Source organism: Erithacus rubecula (genome assembly GCF_903797595.1).
Source record: "Erithacus rubecula genome assembly, chromosome: 3".
Taxonomy (NCBI): Eukaryota; Metazoa; Chordata; class Aves; order Passeriformes; family Muscicapidae; genus Erithacus; species Erithacus rubecula.
The window spans coordinates 91,354,826-91,373,774 of NC_136689.1; the positions used below are offsets into that span (position 1 = coordinate 91,354,826).

Genomic DNA, 18,949 nt, shown 5'->3' on the forward strand with positions numbered 1-18,949 from the left:
TGCTTGTGCCATCAAACTCACTAATAACAATAGGCAGATTAGCAATCTAGGATGGTTCTCATCTTTAAGAAACAGTCTGGCCTTTGTCTCTAAATCTAGCTCCAATCCACACAAAGAATAACCCATCATTCAATACAGAAAGAGGGGCTAAAACTTTAAGCAGAAGGATTTATCAGTTGCTAATGGAATCACTGGTCAGAGTGTTACTGCAATTAAAAAGCCACCAGCCTTCCAATACTTTCCTGCAATTTTCCTTAGGGTTTGCTCTCTTATCTTGCTAAGGAAGCAACTGTGCAGCAATCATTTTAGGGGTACTTCTGAGAAATGTCTAAAGAATCTTTGACAAACCATGTGAAACAAATCCCCTTGGCTACAGGAGCATTTGGGTACTTCAGGTCAGCTCAGCTGTGTTAGAAACTCAGAAGGCAGCTGTCCTGGTTTGAAGAGCTCAGGGTCTGCATGTAAAATGGCTGTGCACACAGGGATCTTATTTCTCACTTAAGTAAGGCTGATTCCAAGGCATAACATAAACACAGCTACCATTGAAGATCAAGTATTTATCTGGGCCTTAAAATTATCTTTGTTCTTGTCAAGTATAGACTATTTTGTAGCAGAAAATAAATAATTATAGAAAAATTACAAGTGATCTCTACTGAAAGTATTACACTGATTATCTGAGATGAGCCTAAAAACTGGTAAAGATAAATTATCATCAGGTTGCAGTGAGTGCTCAATGTCTAAATGAGCTGCAAGTAAGCAGGTATCACCTCAGAAGCACTTTCCTACTTTGCCATTGCTGAAACAGTTAAATGCAACCCATCCTGCCCATATAATGGCTGCACCAGTGTGAAACACACCATAAATACCGAGTTGTCACTGTCTGCTCCCTAAGTTTCCATGAGTAGCCCACGCAGGACATGGCTGCTTCCCACAGGTTACCGTGCTATGCCCAATTGCCTGTTTCACTTAAAATCACATTAGCACTTTCTACACTAGGATCCTTAATTGTTGCTGTGCCCAGACATTGTAAATGAGTTGAATTTTCACAATACTTTGTTCTTAGTAAGATCATTGCCTTCACAGTGTTGTTACTGACCCCATTAATGCACAATGAAAACCATGGTGTTATTATCCACTTTCCTGCTCCCCTGGGATGACAGAAAGACCAACAAGTATTTAGGGATCCCCAAATGAATTTGGAATTTCTCACTTAAATTACTTATGCTTTTAGTAAACTGTTTCTGGTCTGCCAGTGTTCCAGCCTCTATTTTTGTAGAGAACAATATAATGAAAAAGAAAAAAAAAAACCAATACCACCACATACCAATCCAAATCATGTCTATATATAATTTAAATCTGTATGTTTATTGCAAAGTCAGACATACCAAATAATTAGAACTAAACTAATACCAAATATATACATTTGGTATTCAATCATGGACGCACATCTATCTACAGCTGCACAAGCATGTTACTTGAGACAGCACTGGAGGGTGGATAGTGAATCAAGCACTGGGGAATGTCTATTGCACAACACCTTCAGCTATCTCCTATTAGACTGACCACAACAAGGCACTCAGAAATTCATCAGTGAAAGAGCAAAAATAAAGCAGTTTCTGGTTAAAACATAACTGAATAATAGATATTCATATTTTTTTCAAACAATTTCATTTCTTACATTTGTACAACAATTATTAAAAAAAATACGTTCTTTATAACAGCTTGCAAGATGTCTACTCTAAAGATTTCTATATCAGGAAAAATTAAAAAAGAACACATGATTCTATGAGCCAAGTATGTTGCAGGCATGCAAGAAAATGTTTATCTGTCAGATAGTTTGGGTAGTTTATATGGACAATAAACATCTAACTTACAAGTATTACACTTGTTTTTTGTGGGTTTGTTTTTTTTTTTAACAGATGCACTTTTAAACTTATGTAGATAACAATTTTATCTGCTTGCAAAGAGCCTTGACTGCTGAAGTAAAAGATACAAAATTTTCTTACATAGACTCAGATTAATCTGTCCCTGTTTTCTTCTCCTAATGGATATTTTTTGTCTGCTTTAATATGTCAGAGGTCTTTAAAATAGCTATTCTAATCATTATCCGAATCAACAAGGAAGGTACCAAATACATCAGAAATAAAGTTAAATTAAAAATACATAAAACCAAAGCTTTAGAACAATAAAGTAATCTGTCCGTACTTAAAGGTCATCTAGAAAATAGAGATAACTCTGTTCCTTGTTTGCAATAAAAACAGAGTCCAATTTACGCAGAACTGATCAAGCAGTTTCTTTCATCGTATTTAAATATTTCTCAGAAGAGATCAAAAAGATTGCAGTGGCCAGGATGCTGGCCAGAAGAGGAACGGCAGAGGGGACGAGGGAGGGACTTTAAATTTGCCTAACCCTGAAAATGTGAACAACTGCCTAGAGGCTGTGGGAAGGCGCACGGCACGCAGGTGACAGGACGCAGGTTTGGCCGAGCGATTACACACGGACCCAGTGGCAGAACATGGCAAGGCAGAATGTCAGATTTCACATTCGCCAGACATCTACAGCAACTGATGCCTTGTAGTCAAAGGCTGCTAAATTACCTGTGAAGGTTACTGGCAGCCCTGAATGTTTTTCTCATTGTTTATTTAGTTCCAAAAGCACTTGGTCTTTGTGCTGATTGCCCTAACTGACAGCCCAGGAAATCTGGACTTTGTAAACAGGGCGCTGCTGTATTGAATTACAGGTAACAAGTGTGTAATCAACCTGCTGGGGCTGGACCTTTGCAAAGAAATCTTCAGTATAAAGACTAAAAAAAAAAAAGGTTTCAATACTGGGGAATCAATTATGTGAGCAGATGAGTATAAAAGGAGATCTATTTAAATCCTTTGTGCTTACTTCCTATAGCATATTTAGGGAAAAAAAAGACCCTGACATACTGGAAAGGTAATTAAGCACTTTATTCATTGTTGCAATAATATTATAGAAATTAAAGGTGAATATGATTTGAAGCTCCCTCATTATAACCCATAAAACTATATCAGTTGAACAGTCTTTAGCTGCAATATGCTTTTTTAAAAAATAAAGGAAAAAAGGAAAAGATTCTTGTTCTTGAAGAGTTTCCACAATGAAATTACATAAACTGGAACAAAGGCCAACCCAAAATGAATCAGTCATTTCTGATCTTCTAAAATGTAAAGGTAACCACTACAAAGCAGGGATCTACTGAAATCTAATGCTGTGATATTTCTGCATACTAAAACAACATAATAAAGTTCAACAACCACCCCCCAGATCATAGATTTATATGAGATATTTAAACTGTAATTGTTAATTAAAAAGCATAAATAAAATCCAGTGGCAATCAGTCAACAGAATAACCCTATGCCAGAAAACATTGAGTCACTGAGTAGTACATGAGAGGAGATTTTTTTTTTCTGGTGGTTTTTTTTTGGGTTATTTTTTAAATCATCAAGACAGGCCTGTTCTGCCTGTGACTGTGGCCACCATGGGCAATAACATTCACCAAATAAAAAAAAAATGTAACAATGAAGATTTCAAGATATAAATATCCGATGGTATTTCCTTTCTGAACATCATTTATTAAAACAGATACCGTATGCTATCATCTTATTATGCCCTAAAGACTTGTTTTTGCAGTTTGAAATTACAAGAAAAACAAGGTTTCATTAATGTACTCACTGATGATGATAATTTTAGACTGTTTGCAGTATTGGAATGTATGCTTTGTTAAAGCAACTGGACTTACATTGCTAAATTTTATTCACTCTAGGGAAGCTGTTCTCTACTTTGGCATCCACATTTTCTTTTAAGTGCCTGAAAAACATGTTATAAAACTGACTTTTATTTCTGTTTGCTCATGTGTCAGTATTTATGCACCAATATGTCCCTAAAAATTGAAATCCCTCACTTTCTTGGGAGTTGAAGGCTATTTTTTGCAAATAAAAAACAATATATGAAATGCAACCTTGTCTAGTTATAATTCAACTAAACCTATCACATGGAAGAAGAGATGATGATAACTGACCAGGAACAATGGAAACACTAGAGCATTTCTTATCAGTACTCTCCACCTGATCCAAGATCTAGACTACAACAGATATTTCTGACAGTTTCAGCAGCAATTCAATACTATTAAATTTTTTTTGGTCAAAAGAGAAAGTCTGCTAGCTTCTAATGACTGTCTAATAACAGATATGCCAATTGCCTACCATACTCTTCCTTCCTAACTAATATTCCTGTAAATACTTGCATTTGCAGGAGAAGAACAACATAGTTTCCCAAGCCAATGGAAACAGCTGGTGAAGGATTTTTTAAATCTGACTCATAACAATAATAGCCTGTGACAGTGAGAAACACTGCTCCAGTGTTGCACTGTGTAAAACACACACATTTCTGTCCATTCCCAATGTACCACCTTTCGATGGTATTGGAGATCTGTCTGTTCTTGTCTCTTGAAAAGCAGTTGACACAAACGTGATTTCACATTTTTCCAAAGTTCTTTTATATACTCTCTTTGAGGTGTTCAATTACCGTTTGCTTTTCAACACACTTTACATAGTCATGATGACTAAATCTCATTAGCATTGAAACTAAGGTTCCTATCATGTAAATATTGCATTGTATTTAAGGTCTCATTGATGCTCCCAAAATCAATGTTCATAATTTAGTTGTGCACTAAGTACATGAACACTGACATTCATGGGTAAGAACTGAACTGGATCAGCTTAGCACTTTATGGCACATGAAAATGGTAAATGTAAGGATTCTGTTTCCTCACATTCTGGCTTTTTTTTTCTGAGGCAATCTGCAACAAGAGAACCATGAAATGTACCATAGGGAGTCACAGTGCCTGCCCTTTGCACTATAGATGGAGAAAGTGTAAAAAATTCCAGTTTCTCTTCCGTGTCTTTACTCACCTGAAGATTGTTTTTTAAGCTACTGTTTTCCTCCTCCCCTTTTTTCCTTTTCTAGAAAGCAAAGTTAAAGAACTTCCTCAGAATTATTTGCTATACTGAGGCACTATTAAGCTACATATGGGTATGAACTACCTCTTTTCATAGTGTTAACTGTCTATGTAAAATATAAACACAAAAGTCATACAGCTCTAGCCTTTTTTCTCATGGACAAACACCGTGTGTCAGGTCAACTGAAAGTGCACAGCTTCCAGAATCGTCTTTATATGATCACTTCATGCATTAAGCACCTCTCATAGACAGATGCCAGCATCTACTCTCAATCCCACAAAACAGAGCCCACTGTACAATGAAGCACTGCAGTCAATGCTGTACTCTTAACTAGATTCACATTGGTAATATATTGCTACAATTCTGCTTCAATTAAAAACATATTTCAGCAGAAGCCCAGGATATGATAGCTGCTCTATGCATTTTAATAATACAGATCAATGGTGTCAGAATTCTACTTTACATAAATAAAGACTGATCATATTAAGACAAAATCCTGCATAACCTAAATGTATATTGATGGCAGCAACCCAGAAACTGATCACAATCTTTATACTCTAGATAAAAATCAGTAAGCCTATTTTAACTGACTTCAGTATTTTTTAAAGAGTGTTTTATTCTCTGCTAGATAAAAAAAAAAAAAAAAACAACAAAAAAACCCACCAAACAAACAGGGAAAAAGAATCAATCTACAATACCAAACTCCAATGAAAATACTTAACTGGTTCTAAACATTAGCATAGTAGGAACATGTTATTACATGATTTTTGCAGCTACTAAAGTCAAGCTAATTTATATTGCACTTATAAAGTTAATACAGGAAATGCAAAATTTTTATTGCATTAGCAAAAAATTCAGAAAGACTAAAATATTTATCCTTGATTTTCATGTCATGCAATATTGTTTTACATTTAGAATCTAATGAACTCCTGGACTATACATTTAACACAGGTCTCCTAGGGATTCTGTTACTGAAAACTTTCATATACGTTTCTGCAAATTTCAGCGTCTGGAGACTAGGTTAATATTCAGTGCTATTAACAAAATTAGGAAAATTGCCATTACCTCTGATCCAGAAAATGGGATATTACTGGAAAGGACCAAAATCTGTAGCAAATGTAACCTGTGATAGTGTGAGTATTCTGAAGAGTACACCTGGTTTTATTTATGTGAGTTCCAGCATTTCTAGAAAGTTACAGAAATATTGCCCCTTTTATTAAAACTTTACATACAATATGTGAAATTATGAATTTTAATTGATTAATCGTGCAAAGCTAATAGAGCATTAGATCAAAAGTATACCTTTCTTCCATGCAATTAACCACAGGGAATAGGCAACTAGATTTAACTGGAAGATTAATAAAAAGTAAATCAACATTTGTAGGAGAAGTATAGGCTGTTTATGAACCTATCTAAACCTCCTGAAAAGGCACTCACTGGCTCATTCTTATTAAAGATCAAAGTAATACAACAGAAGAACCAACATGTATGTGCATAGTCCTCACTAGAAATCCTTGAACACGTGGTGTTCTGCTCTGGCTCTTGTTCAGGGCCAGAGAGTACATCACCCTTTGCAGTTTGATCCTGCCATCTAATGTCCCTGTTTAAAACCTGTATATACTCCCCAAAGTATTAAATCAGGAATATTATATCCTGGAAGTATTTCTCCTCCAGTGGAAAATACAGAAGTCATGGGCCCAGGTTTTCCTGACTACTCAGAACAGGACCAAGAAGTTCCTCATAAATATTACTGGATTTATTGAACATATTGCTGGTTATTCTCTATTTTGCTGCATTAAACAACACAACATTCCTTAGTCAATGAACACAAACTAGATGGTATTTTAAATGCCTCTCAAAAAGGTATTAACTTGGGTTGCATACCTACAAGAGTAGGTACTTTTAGATAAGTAAATTAAAAATATGGAAAATTATATTTCATTTTTTAACTGGTATGAGCTCTTACCTTTCAAGAGAAAATAGCATTGCTTCTCCTTTCCAGGAAAAGAAATCAAGAAATACAAGTTAAAAAGAAAGGAAAAAGGTGGAGGAAAGGCTTGTGCAAAGCAGCCTGTAACGTGGATTTCCTCTAGTACTGCAAGAGTAAGTCTTATCTTGTAATAATCTACAAAGAATTAGGAAGAAAAGGAAAACAAACAAACAAACCCAAAGGAACAAACTCAAAACCACTGCAATGTCCAGCTACCAGATCAGTTCTAGAGCTTGAATGGTGATAAAATCCTCATGATAGTGAGCTGCTTTGGTCTTAAAAATGTCCAGCACACTTGGTTGATAAAGAGCCCACCTAAACAAAAACAGCCTTTACACCTCTGTAAGTAAATCCACATCAAGAAATGTTTCCATAATACAACTGCAGAAAAACACCTTCAGTTGAAAAGTGAAACAAGCACAGAACCTGTGCAGACCCAGAACGAAACCCACAATGACTTGTCAGACTGAATTAATGTAGTACAGCAGGCTGTTCCAGCATACCACTGTGGTATGATACCTTCTGCTTTGCTGAGAAATAATCAACCACTTTAAATAGCAGCATTCCTACACCTAAAAGAGTGAAATTTGTACTTATGAAAGGTACAATTATCTCATTATATAGGTTTATTGCATTCAGTACAATGTATATTGCAAGAAAATTTTGCAACTCAAACTAACACACGATGAATACTGTGAAAAAAGTAATGATATACAACAATTCATTAATCATCAAAGCATTAAAGTATCCACAAAGCTCTAAAAGAAGTATATGGACCATGTTACTGTTGTCCCAATAGAAGGGCATAAGAAATTTAATAATGATTATTAACAAAACTGATCTGCTAGCATCTTAAAAAAAACTTAGTTAGCAGCAGCTCCCATGTGTTCAGCAGTGATGAAACTACAGTGCACACAGTAAGAAATAGCATCTCAAAGTAAAAGAACAAATTGCTTTGTTGCACTTGGAGCTAGTACATTGTTGAAGAAAGTTCACAATTGAGTTACTTGCTTCTAATGTCTTACTAAGGGTTCTCCAGACACAGAAAGTATTGTATTGCTGTAAAGTCTTGTCTGATGCTCCCCTGGAAGAGCTAATGGATGCAAGCACATATCCCATGTCTAGGAGCAATATGGTCCTCAATTTTAAAACAGCATGAATGGAGTAAGTCATGGAAAGATATAACTGTGATCTAACTCCAGTTATAAAGTTTTTCACTCACTTTCCCAGAGCTGAAAAAGTGTGCCTCTAGAAATATAATGCGATTTAAAGCAAAGAAGAGCCATCCTCATAGTATGTCAAATGTAAGAAAAATACAGAAGACAGAATATGAATTTCTACTTAGTCTTTATTGAAATGATAAATGCAACTGAAGCATTCTCAGCAGACTGGGACTATGGAAAACACTATCAGCTGCCTGGAAAATACATTAAAATTGTTGGTCAACTCCGTAATTGTATATTCAGCTGAAAGTTTGTCACTGGTGCTTTTTGCTGACCAATTCAGCATCACTGGTTAGATCAAACAACATTGTGTTTGTATGCCAAACCTACAACGTCTGTCTTTGCTGCAGTGTCCGTAACGCAATATATCAGAAATAGCCACACACAGCAGTTTTCTGCATCTCCTATACCTTTAACTTAATCAGACACAGTGTGACTCACAAACGTCTGAGATCATTTCTTTCTGCTTGTATGAGCTCAGGGAGGCCTCTTTAATTTATCACCAAATAAAGGCACAATTTGCTGGTGCTGGTGATTCTGGTATCAGCCTGCATTGCAAGAGTGAGAGACCTATTGGTTCATATGACATTGTCTACTTTACAGCCTTGCTTTTTTGACTAAATAATCCTTGATTGCTTCACAAAACTCTTTTAACTTCATCACCAGATCAAGCCAAACACTAAACAGTGTTTATATTTCCACTTGGCTTCATTTGACTTTTAGAAACCTGGATATAATGCTTCCTTCCATGACTAAATACTTACATGTTCAGGTTTAGATTCATTACATATATAAAAGTGAAATATAAAATTCAATGCCAGCCTGTATTTAAAAATAATTTTTGCCATATCATACTAATGAAAACATAGTGTCGCTTTAGAGGACGTACTGTTGGCGTGAATGACAATACAAAACCTATGTGCATCCTGTGCAGTCAGAAAAGGCTTGGCAAGGATTTATGACACAGACAAAGGAATTCTTTCAAGGACACACAACAAAATAACCTGAAGTTATGAGACAAAAATACAAGACTAAGCAAGACCAGACTGGGACAGCCTTCCTCAAGCCAGAATGGGCAAAAATGAAATGCACTCAAAGTTGCAATCTTTCACTTCTTTTTTATCTCTGAACTTGATATTCATAATCTAGGAAAAGAATGTGCCAGTGCTAGATGAAATCTTTACAGCTTTAGAGGCATAGTCAGTATAGCACCAATTGTACCATGTAGCCAGAAACTCGAATTACCTTTTGGGGTATTTTTTTGCTTGTCGTTTTGTTTTGTTTCTTTGTAGTACTACCTTTTTGTCAAAGAAGTGGTTTACTGATCACTCCTAAGTGTTTAGTTATGCTCTGTTTTGGAGAGTAAGACAGGACAAAGAAGAAAGACTATGGATCACGAGACAAGAGATTTAAAACCAACTCCAATTGGTTCACTGTGAAAAATGACAAAAAGTAACACTTTATGCCTGATATAAGGTTTACTTCAGATGCTCACTATCATTATAGAAAAGGAAAAAAAAATCACATGCAAAGGTCAGATTCTGTCACTATTACTCACATTAGGCACTACCTTAACTTAACATGCCTCATGAAAAATTGAAGTCAAAATAATCTGACACATTATGGCAAAATGCCCTTTATCTAGCTCATACATCTATGAACAGACACTCCAATAACCATATTCAGGCTTTTAACGTTATTTTTAAGGACAGTGTAGTGGACACAATTCTTTCATTCTTTCCCAGCAATTTTAAACCAATTTTTATTGATATTAGACAAACTATTCCTGACTTTTAATGGTGAAGGACACTGTTAGATTCAAGTGTCTACATCTGAGATTCAGGAAAATAACTCTTACCACTCAGAGTACTTATCTGAGAAATGCTTTAATTGCATAGATTGTAATTCTAGACCTAATAAAGTAAGCTTTCTCAGATGAAGTAGAATGATGGTTATAAATGTTTAAATTATAACTCAGACACTCCTCCTACATTCTTCTGATGTGAAATGTTCAGCATAAAAGCAGTAAATACTGTCTGGTTGTTATTTTAGTCACTCTTAAAGTATTGATTTTATACTAAACGTAAGGAAATTAAAACCTTAAGGTGAAACCAATGTTTTTTCACAAGTTTACAGCCAAGTCAGTAGAAGGTTTGTTTAAAATATCATTCATAGCATGTATTGACATTATAATATATCTGCTAATGATGAAACACAAAGGAAGATATAAGTGCACTTTACTACATATGCACATAAAAGAATATTATACATGACTGTTTTAAAATGATATGTTTTAAGTGGTATGATATTAAACATTTAATAATTTGGCAATTTCTTTCAAAGACAACTATTAAAATTAAGGAAGAAGAGGCCAAATGTCAGCTCTGCTGAACTCCTGCCTGGTCCTGAAGAGAAAGTATGTATGGGGAATGAGGACGAACCAATTTTTTCATTTTCTTGGACTAGATGAAGGTCAAATGTCTCCCACCATAAGATGGCTAAGTTCAGAGCTATTTAAGCTGAGGCCAGCTGCAGCTAATGATTCTTGATGATAAAAATCTGCTGGAATACTCTATGTCCTTCCTTTTACCCAACCCCTGGCAACAAATGACCCAGTTTTAGGAGGTATTCAGATTCTACATTTGCCCTATCTACATCTGAGGAATTTTAGACAATAAGGAAAAGCCTATCTAGGCTCTCTTGTTCGTGCAGTCTGCTGTTCTATGGTACAAAGGCTAAAACAGCACAAGTTAAGCAAAGCTTCACTCTGCCTGCTTAAGGTGAAGGGCGTGGTTGCACATTGGTCTACAGAGCACAAGGAAACAGAGGTACTGTGAATCACACCTTTTCATCTTTACATCATTTTTAAGTTCAGAGTTTTTACCAGAAGCTATATCAGACAGCTTATGTATCACACTCAAATGAAGGCTGCAGTATTAACCAACAATCCTTACTGCAAAACATACTGCTTGAGATTAATGTACCTGGCCAGCAAATCTAGGGATGGGATGATACAGTTGGGCAGAATGGAATTTTAGATTTGGTGGTGCCGCTGAGCAGGTCTGATAAAGGAGTTACAGAAAAGACCTTCTAGAGAATAATACTATCAGCAGCCAAGTTGTGCCAGCAGCAAGCAGTAAGGGGAACACTGTTTCTCCTCTTTGAAATACAAGAGCACCTATTCCTTGTTACTCCATTGTACTCCTAACACACACAGCAACTACTTTTATGAGATGAAACCCTATCCAGAATTTCCATCTCCTTTTGCCACATCATTAAAGGCAACGCATATCACTATTAATATATGTCTCCATCACAGTAGAATAGGCTCAGTTGGTTTTGAAGATGCCTTGTATTAGGGGAAGACTAGTTCCTTGGGAGGCTGGGACTTGGCTGCAGGCCCTTCCATGGGCTCCCTTCCTGAGTCTGAAAGAGCTCATCAGTACATGCGTGTGTGAACTGATCCAACCCTGAGGATCCAATACAATTTCAGCAGGAGGCTGGACATTTGCAATGTAGTTAAGAATGTAACATGCTTACAGAATTGGACTTTAATTCCTCTTTAATGACCCCATTTCCTGTCTCTCTTGCTACAGATCTGAAATTATCTGGATTGCTTCTAAATTGTATAATATTGCTTCTCTACTCCTGAAACACACTAAAAATTTTTAAAAGGTGAGACTAAGAAATTAAAGAGACTCATGACAATTTCATAGGTTCCACTGTCAAGGTCTACTTCTTTTGGACATTGAAAGCCCAACCATTTATCTTGAGAGCCTTACTATCAGAATAATCTTCTTCCCAATATTTATCAAGTTCATCACTGACCAAGATTTTGTTAACAAATGCGGGCATGCACAGACACACAACACAGACAAAGAAAATTCATTTTGCAAAGGCAAGAAGTTAATTTTCACTGTATGCTTAAGACAGGGAGTTGCTGTCTCAGTTTGATATGAAAGATACAAAGCATTTTCCTCAAAATTACAGCTACTCCTTTTTTTTTCCCCACATCACAATGAAGTTTCAATGAGTTAGTTTATCTGTGTAGATTGGTTTATGAATTGCATTAATTAATAACTGAATTCTTTGAAAAATGTAACCAGCTCTTTAGCATCTGTCCCAGTCTTTTCTCTGTCTCAAATGACACTAAAAAAGGAATAAAGCACACTTTTATCAGTAATGCTACTTCACTATAGGAATGTAAATGACAATTTGAAGCCTCTGAACACTGATTGCAATTGCTCCCCAGCAGCAAAAATAAAATGTGGTTGTTTGGGTCAAAATTCCCAAATTGCCAGTGATGTTTAAATATTTCATCTGTAAATATCAGCTGGACTAGTCAATAATTTATAAGTTACCCATAACACTATTGCCTTGACTACACAGCACTGTAGAGAAAAGTAAAGATGATGACACAAGGGGAAGCAGAACACATCACCTGACTCATCCACACCCCAGCTTAAACATGGTGAGCCTAATTAACAATACATTAGATATAAATTGAAGGAAATATGCTTAACTACCACATAGTGAATTGAAGTAATGTGCAAAAGTTGCTGCTGAAACCCAATGCTTGAGTAAGTTGCCCACAGAAAACTGACATATCTTTCTTTGGGCTTAGGAATTTCAAGCAATTAAACCTTCCCAAGTAAAATACCTGGGAAGAAAGAGTTATATCTGAGCATATTAGGTATTAGTTACACAAATTACAGCTTTAAACATTTGAGATTTTGTATTTACTCCAAGATCAACAAATAATTCTGAAGTTGCAATTACAAGAAATCTAAACTTACTACATAAGAAATATACAGTTTATTTACCAAAAATAATTCCCTGTATATATATATGCACTTATATCCACACAGGAATGGGACCTTCCCCTTCTGCCTGCCATGTCTTGACCCAAGAACAAAGGAAGAGGGATAAGGCAATCTTGACACAATACTCCAGACAGTTATTGTTGTTCTTTCGTTCCTTAAGCAAAAGGAAGGGGTGGGATGGATATTGTAACTCTTATGAGTGTTTCTTGAGAAAAAGATACTGCAAGAGAAATTATGCTTACATTCCTGGCTCTACCACAACCCCAAATCTGACTTTTAAGATGAATTACACACTGAATAATCAGCATTTTAAAATGTGTACTTAGCACTGTGGATAAATCTTATCCTGAAGATGATACATTTCAAAATTCTAATAAAAGATGATATCTGAGATATAAAAATGAACAATAAAATCACATATTTTACCCTACAAAAACAATAAAAACTAACTGCTCTGTAACATTTCAGTCAATGTAGCAATGCAATCAAATTTATAACTGTGGTAAGGAGGCTCAAGCAAATCTAAATAAATTATTTCATGAAGTATTATGGCATGAGACACTTGAAGAAAACTGTAGATAAATATAAATGCAATTGATTAACTAAAGAAAATAACAACAAAGAATTGCTAAGAATGAAATGCCAGGGCACAGCTCTACAGATCTATGAGAGCAGCCACATTATTCACCACACAGTAAGGTATCCTCATGCCCTGTGTTTCTCTGCTTACAAGAGCAAGGGTTCAGGCTTATAAATGGGGAGCAGGATTGTGTGGGGCTGGAAAGACTTTTGTCCATCTCCCACTCCACACCAGCTCAAACACCCCTGACCATGGCAGCATTACAGAGATGCACCAGAAATGCCCACAGCAGAGCTACACTGCTGGCTCTTGAGGAAACACTCTGCTACATCATGGATTTTGTAAATAGGGATACAGTGATTTCAATAACACTGTTTTGGTTTTAGACCCTGACTTAGATGTGAAATACAATGCAATAATTTCTGGCTCATGTCAACTTTTTTTGTGAAATATAAGCAAATAGTACCTTTTGTTGTAGGCACTCAGTGATTCTGCAGCACTACTGGTAGCACACAGACAGTGCACATAAACCAGTGTTTAGAGCAGCATGACCACAGATGAATCCTAATCCATAAGCCCATGTAAACTCATTCAGTGAGCTGTGTTCTAAAAATGCCTCTTTTATTCTTTATCCTTTAGTTTTATATCAAATTTGTGTCAACAAATCTTACAATAAATTTATTTTATTTACTCAATGAATGATGTTTTAGGCAATGCGGTTTTCTTATGGTTAAGCAATGCAAAATAAATATATGGCTTCAATTCTGTATTTCTGGGTATTAAAAATTAATTACATTATGAATTAAGTAATAATTTCACAAAATCAGTTGTTAAAATCAGCTAACAATGTATCAGTCATTATGTATGGTAATAACCAATTTTGGGGTGAAGGTGTTAGAAAGTATAACAAATAGTTCATAGCAGTGATATTGAATTGAAAAAGGTACACAAAAAGGAAACCAAGTGTTTGAAAAACCTTCTGTCACTAAGCTGCCACCCAGACCTGTAGCCTGGAAGTCACTTACAGACACCACACAGCCACAAAGTTGTTGGCACTTGGCTCTACTGAAAATTAAAAACATGAGAGTAAAGGGGTAGCGGGGATGTAAAAATGCAGTCAGTGCATGCCACTGCTGAGTGCATGCCATTTCATAGCTGTAATTTAAAGAGATCAGAAGGGGGAAAAATGAAGCCCAATAAAAATGGAAAATGTTAGATTAATGACACAGTCATTAAAATAAAAAAGGTGGAGTTATATGATGAATGGGTCTTATTTGAATTATTGAAATTAAACAAGTTATTGTAACAATCATTCTAAAAATCACATTTTACTAAGTTCAAAGAAGGAAGAAAAAAATAGAAATCTTCATGGGAATATTTCAAATTGTCAGTGGCTTTAAAAAAGTGATTTAAGATTTTCTCTTGTATCTTCTCTTTCAATTTTAGAATTTTAGTTGCCATATATTATAATGGTATTTTAGCTATAAAAGTAGTTTTCCACTCACTGTTCACTTGCCTTTCAAGGAGACAAACAGTTTTTCTTTCCTCTAAATGAGCACAATAAAATGGGTAAGCTGTCTGGGGAAAAAGAACCCAGACAAACTGGTGGTATAAAGCTCAACAGAAAAATGTGGTACAGAGAAGAGCCGATCTAAAGCATGTTTACTGTATGCCATGTAATTTATTCTACTAGTCATGTTAGAATACGAGTTTCTCACTTCTGAATTATCGTTAGGTTTTGTTCAAAAACAAACCCATTGTTACTGCTGTCCCTGACACTGTACCATAAAGAAAGTAGGGAAGAAAAATCTGCATGCAAAAGTGTACCATGAAAAAAGCAATTTTGCAATAAAGAGTTAAACAGGGATTCTAAAAATCTGGGGCCAAATCCTGCTAATATTCCCTACAAACCTGCTTCTATAAGCTCTATGCATGTCTATATGCATTTTAGTAGACTAATTTTCAGCACTGCAATAAGTATTCTTCTATCTTCTTGCAAACCTTCCTGATGTATCAATAGAACTATCAGTTATGAAAAGATTGATATCAAGAGTCATCTAAATGAAAAATAGAATAAAAATGCAAACTATGGATGCATTTAGAAGAACCAAAGCTTCACAAGATTTTCCACTCCCTAGTTGATGTAGGCAAACCAACAGATTGTCTTTCTGTCAGGCAAACCCTGATGGAGATAAATGCAAAGGCTGGAGTGCATGCCTAATTTTTACACACAAGCTGAAACCAGACCATGGATTTATGCTTCAAGGCAACCAGATTTCTCCTTGTGTACTCTTACAAACTGCTGTTGCACTCAGTCCATCTTGTTTAAATGCCTTTAAAACCACACACAGGCTCTGCCCCCTCCTCCACTCCTACTAATTATATACTTTTTGTTTGAAGAAGCAAGCCCTTTATTGCTCATAATTTTAGCTATCACTTGCTTGGGCACCTTCTACAGATCAATAGCACATAGTTAAGTGGATGAAAAGGCTAAATGTGATTGTCATTTGCAATTCAAGGTTGTGTGTTTCCCCCCCCCCACACCCCCAACACCTTAAACTTTTAAGCACTGTGCTTGGATTTCATTTTAGAATACTAAATTCCTGTTGCAGGTATACAGCAGCTGTACATTCAAAACCTTTTGTTTAAATTAAATATCTGTCATTTTTTAAGGCCAGAATACTGGCATAGGTTATAATAAAAACTAACAACCAACCTGCAATTTTACAGATTCCATTGCTGGTGGCCATACATCTTTGATGGCAAAACTACATTGGTTGTAGCGCCATAAAATCAATAAATATTAACCTTTTCTGACACTTTCTGCACGGATGCTTTATCAGTCGCTGTCAGGTGATAGAACAGTCAGTGATGTACTGTATTTTTCGGCTCAGAACCCATACCAAACTAAGAAATCAATGCAGATTAACAAGCCTTTAAATACAGAAATTGGTAATGAAATTTTGGTTCTATACGATAAAAATTAAACCAAATCACAATCCTGCAGAACCATAAATCTATTACAAATATTTCTAAAAAGGTGTGAAATATAAATACAGTATTTCTATGGAAAATTAATCACAATAATGAAATTAAATCAGTTTTATATTTCATGACTGATTTAACTATTACAACTTAGAATATTAAGAAAATACCAAATAATACAAATCCTGTCTCTCAGTATTGTTTAGGAGCTCAGAGTTCTTGCCTTGCTGAGAGACATTCATAACAGTTCAATAGACTTAGAACTCAATTTCTAAACAACGCAAAGAAAAAAAATAAAAGTTTACTGGAAAGTGAAAAGATGCCATTTAGGTTATCTCCCACCTCGTATAACTGTAACAATAACCATGTTTAGACCTAAGCATCTTAGAAGCCTAAGGCCTTTAATTATGTGAAAACATCTTGTTGTGTACAATCCATACTGTAGCAGGGTACAGACTGAAAACTTGGATTGGTTCTATTTCTCCCTGTCCTAAACACTGCAATTTCTTCTATATAACACTGTACTTGTTTACCAGAGCATTAGAAACTATGTTTACTTATATGTAATTCATGATAATTTTTTTATTAAAGTATGAGTTAGTCAGATAGCATGGCCTTTCCAAACACTTCACAGATCTTAAAAGCTTAGGACATGTTTCATTATTTCTTCAAATATGGAATCTGGTAGTAAATTCTTGAACAACAATGGCTATATGGATCTATTCATAGTCAGAAAATCTTGAAAAAATAATTACTATAATTTGTCTCTCTTCATTATATATAGCCAAAGAGTATTAGAACTTATCGGTAGTTTTTATTACCAAGTTTCTTTCTAACAATGCAAGTGGAGCATTGGTGTATGGGCAACCACTTTTCAAAGTAAGAGACAGTACCTGAAACATTAAAGTAAATAGTAAAACCTTTTGAAAATACAGACATTAATGTTCCACCAAATTTTAGATGTATATATGCTCAGTAAAGTCAGTAGCAGGTACATAACAGTATTTGGAGAAACAGGGAACTGCTTTGGGAAATGCAATATACTGTTATGGTATGCAAATGTAACAAATTCAAATGCAATAAAAGCTTTATCAACATAAACTTTAAACTGAAGTACAACTTCAAATTTGCTGGTTCTTTCTATAAAATCTGCAACTCTAGATTAGCCAAGAAAGAGACCTACTTCTGCCAATCAGCATCAGGAGCAATCAAATTGTAAATTTTACAATGATTTCTTTAAAAAAATCATTGGCAAAAATAACATTAATCAGCTCACTTTATCTGTTAATGCTAATATGAAAGGGATCTGCATTTATTTTGAAAATTCAAAAGAAAAGAAAGAAAAAGAAAAGCTGTAAATTTAAGAAAAGACAAAATCTGAAAGTTGATAAAATTTAAAAATAATTTTAAAAAATCATTATGCCTAAAATTCTCTCATGTCAAGCTTACCTCATCACAGAAAGAGGGCACTGGCATTGCAAAGTGGATGGTCTTTAGACTAGGAGCCACTTGTGCACCTGCACAGCCACCTTTAGAAACCTACTTCATATTGGAGTCTGAGTTACCTTACATAAAAGCATCCCCCCAAAATCAATCCCTTTTTTCCCATTTTGGTGACCAGGTGGCAGCAAAATTGAAGTGTGAGGAGTTCTAGTGTCTCCATCAAAGCATCATTTGCACTCTCTGCTTTTCTAAGATCCTCAGGAGCCTTATACTGGTTATACCAATTTATAACCATTTACTCTGTGTCCCTGAGTACTTGGCCGATATCCCAAATCTGACCATATCTTTCTGCAATTGGTGTTGACTGTTGCATACCAGTCATTAGATATGACAATAGATTTATTTATCAAAAATGCTCTATTTTTTAAAAAAATTAGAATTATTGTCTTTTATAATTTTAAAATTGATATCTCAAGACATTACAAAAAATATATGCAATCAGTTGGTCTCTTCCTTAGCTCAAAGGTTTGCAGGAAACAGAATATGCAACAAAATCTCCCCCACAACTACAACAGAGAACAGAGGATTGTGTTCATCCCCTGCCTTAGCCCTCTTGGTCTGTATCACAATTAGGGCTTGCTGAATTACAGATAACTGAGATTTCATTATTTTCATATTCTGATAAACTTCTGACTTCACATTTCAGGATTTTTGTTTGAGTGGATAGAAGCAAACACAAGTAGCCCATCATATTTCACTGACAATTTTGATAGTAGCTGAATTTGCTCAGAGGAAGGTGGACTAGAAAAGAAAGGGTCAACAACCATTAATAGAACACTGAACACTATGGTAACAGCAAGGATTTGTAGACCAGAGGAGGCTAACTTGAGTTGACTAGAAGCAGCTTTATCCCACGGGCACTT

The 18,949-nt window shown here is 35.4% G+C and overlaps 1 protein-coding gene across 4 annotated transcripts in view; it reads right to left on the reverse strand.

Annotated features, from left to right (window-relative positions):
- The window catches only part of ZNF407 (zinc finger protein 407), a 332,688-nt gene that overhangs the window by 66,556 nt on the left and 247,183 nt on the right, over window positions 1-18,949 (reverse strand). The window contains exon 9 of one of the 4 annotated variants that reach the window (XM_079301074.1): window positions 3,809-3,831. The exons of the other annotated variants lie outside the window; for them this stretch is intronic. Coding sequence (XP_079157200.1) covers window positions 3,824-3,831 — 8 coding nt within the window. The 3' untranslated portion in view covers window positions 3,809-3,823. Of the gene's footprint in view, window positions 1-3,808; window positions 3,832-18,949 lie in introns of those variants that run through there. 4 annotated transcript variants of the gene reach the window in all.